At 41.1% G+C, this 2470-nt stretch overlaps 1 protein-coding gene across 1 annotated transcript in view; it reads left to right on the forward strand.

Annotated features, from left to right (window-relative positions):
• Positions 1-2470, forward strand: part of galnt7 (UDP-N-acetyl-alpha-D-galactosamine: polypeptide N-acetylgalactosaminyltransferase 7) — a 38504-nt gene extending 36034 nt beyond the window's left edge. The window contains exon 13 of the mRNA XM_037690402.1: positions 1352-2470. Within this exon, the coding sequence (XP_037546330.1) occupies positions 1352-1458 (107 nt within the window). The 3' untranslated portion in view covers positions 1459-2470. The remainder of the gene's footprint in view (positions 1-1351) is intronic.

Below are 2470 nucleotides of genomic sequence, written 5' to 3' on the forward strand. Positions count from 1 at the left end.
TCCTCAGGTCATGTGACCGGCTGCTCCTCAGGTCAAGTGACCGGCTGATCCTCAGGTCATGCGACCGGCTGATCCTCAGGTCATGTGTCAGGTCATGTGACCGGCTGATCCTCAGGTCATGTTGCAGTGGTGGGTACGGTAGTTACAGCCAGTTATGAATCTTAGTGCAGCATGATAGACGGCATCCAACATCTGCAGCATCCAACATCTGCAGCATCCAACATCTGCAGGGTTCTTGTAGGAGCGTTCATGTAAATAATGTCACCGTAATCAATGGAGGGAAGGAAAGTCACAGATACAAGGTGTTTCCTAACATTCAGAGTTAGACAGGATCTATTTCTGAAAAAGTGGTTTTATCAGCATTTAGGACAAGTTTGAGGTGGAACAAATCTGTCTGGATGATGTTAAATGCAGATTTCAAAAGTTGGAAAGGCTTTTCAACTGTTTTAGCTCGACAATAAACAACTGTATCATCAGCATAGAAATGTATGGATGCATCAGGGATGCTCTGACCTACATTATGCATGTAGATTTGTAAAGAGGGTGGGTCCTAAGACTGAGCCTTGTGGTACACCATTGTTGACTGTTAAATAACTGGAGGAAGTAACATTATATTGAACACATTGCCTCCGATCTGAAAGATAGTTAGAGAACCAACCAATGGTGTGTTCTGAGAAACCGATTTCTGAGAGTTTATGACACAAGATGTTCTGATCCACAGAGTCAGAATCTTTAGACAGGTCTAAGAAAAGTTCAGCACAATAATCCTTAGCATCCAGTGCTTCAACAACGTCATTAAGAACCTTCAGTGAAGCAGTGGTTGTGTTGTTTCCTGAAACCAGATACCAGTTGCACCGCCCCGGTGAAATGCAGCTAATTTGACCATTAAAGTGCATTTATTAAGTAAATGTTAGACTGATCCACACATTTAATATAATTTCGAACAAATAAATTTTTGTTCAAGTCCTCCTGAAGTCCTCCTGTGCGCGCTTACACGGCCGCCATTTGGCAGCTCTTCGATTTTTGGCACAACACCGGCCCACATTTCCGTGTTGTCAGCGGTGACGCATCATAGATGCTACATATACGGCGAAGCGACGCATTTATGGATTTTTCCACTTTATTAGACAAATCTGGACTGATGTGACTTATAGGGCAGTTCAACAAGTACACCGAAAAATATGGTAATAATAATAATAATAATAATAATAACAACAAAGTTCTTCCAAAACAAAACAAGAGGGGACATTTTAACAGAAAACAGTTCCTTTGAACTGTGAAGACGGTTTTAGTTTTAGCAGTGATTGAATGAGAACACCAGACTCATGGTCACATGTTCTTCTTGTTCTAGGGAAATGTCTGGACCGCTCCGACCTGCTTCACAAAGTCTTCATCTCCGACTGCGACATCAGTAAAAGCACTCAGAAGTGGGAGATGAACAACATCATCGCTGTATGAAGACTTTGTGAAGAAGAACTGCATCTTTACAGCGAGTTGAGTCTAAGCCACTCTGCTGTGGCTAAAAGCCAGGCCTTTATGGGACCCGAGTGGACCAGGTCCTGGACTCTGCAGGACCAGGACAGAGACCAGCTGGCTGATAGAGACTGAAGAACTGGACAAACTGAATTCTTTCATGGTGGTTGACTTTACTTTGTCTTTTTTATTTGTCTGTTTTCTGAGAATCCCAACAATCCTAAATGTTGTTTTCAAGCACTGATTCAGAAACTTTAATGCAAACTGATTGTTTTATTGACGTTTTTTAATTAAGTCGTTACAGAAGACGACTTCTGTTCTAATCACTGTCCGTACAAACTGGACCTTTGGTTCTCCTCTGGAAGGCACACTGTCTTCATGTTCACACTGGACAAGCAACCAAAGTTAGCAAATGAACAACACAATGAATAATCAGCACAGTTTAAATCTGAACATTTTTTGTTCCATTTAAATAAAACGGTCATCGAACAACTACCGGTAATTATTATCTTATTATTATCAGAAATATATTTATTTAATAACTGAAGGATTTCACCACCGGCAGCACTCGAACCTGAAACCTGAAGGCTCGCTCTAAAAGCAGTGAAAGAAATAACACACACACACACACACACACACACACACACACAGACAGTATTTATGGTTTTCAGTAGCAGATATTTTACTTGGTGGTTGTTTCTCCAAACGTTCCAAGATTAGTTTCCAGAGTTTCACATCTAAAGCTTTCATCAGTTAAACCAGAACTTAAAGTTTTAATTTTCCCTTGTTTGATTTTAGAGAAGTCTTCAGGACTTCCACACTGCCTTATCTCCAAAGATGATCGGGTTACTGTGACGTGCTAACATGCTAACATGCTAACAGCCTTTCCTCAACCAGAGTCTTGATGGGATGGGTAACTATAAACCAGAGTCTTGATGGGATGGGTAACTATAAACCAGAGTCATGATGGGATGGGTAACTATAAACCAGAGTCTTG

This window comes from Nematolebias whitei, chromosome 16, assembly GCF_014905685.2.
Source record: "Nematolebias whitei isolate Nwh7 chromosome 16, NemWhi1, whole genome shotgun sequence".
Classification (NCBI taxonomy): Eukaryota; Metazoa; Chordata; class Actinopteri; order Cyprinodontiformes; family Rivulidae; genus Nematolebias; species Nematolebias whitei.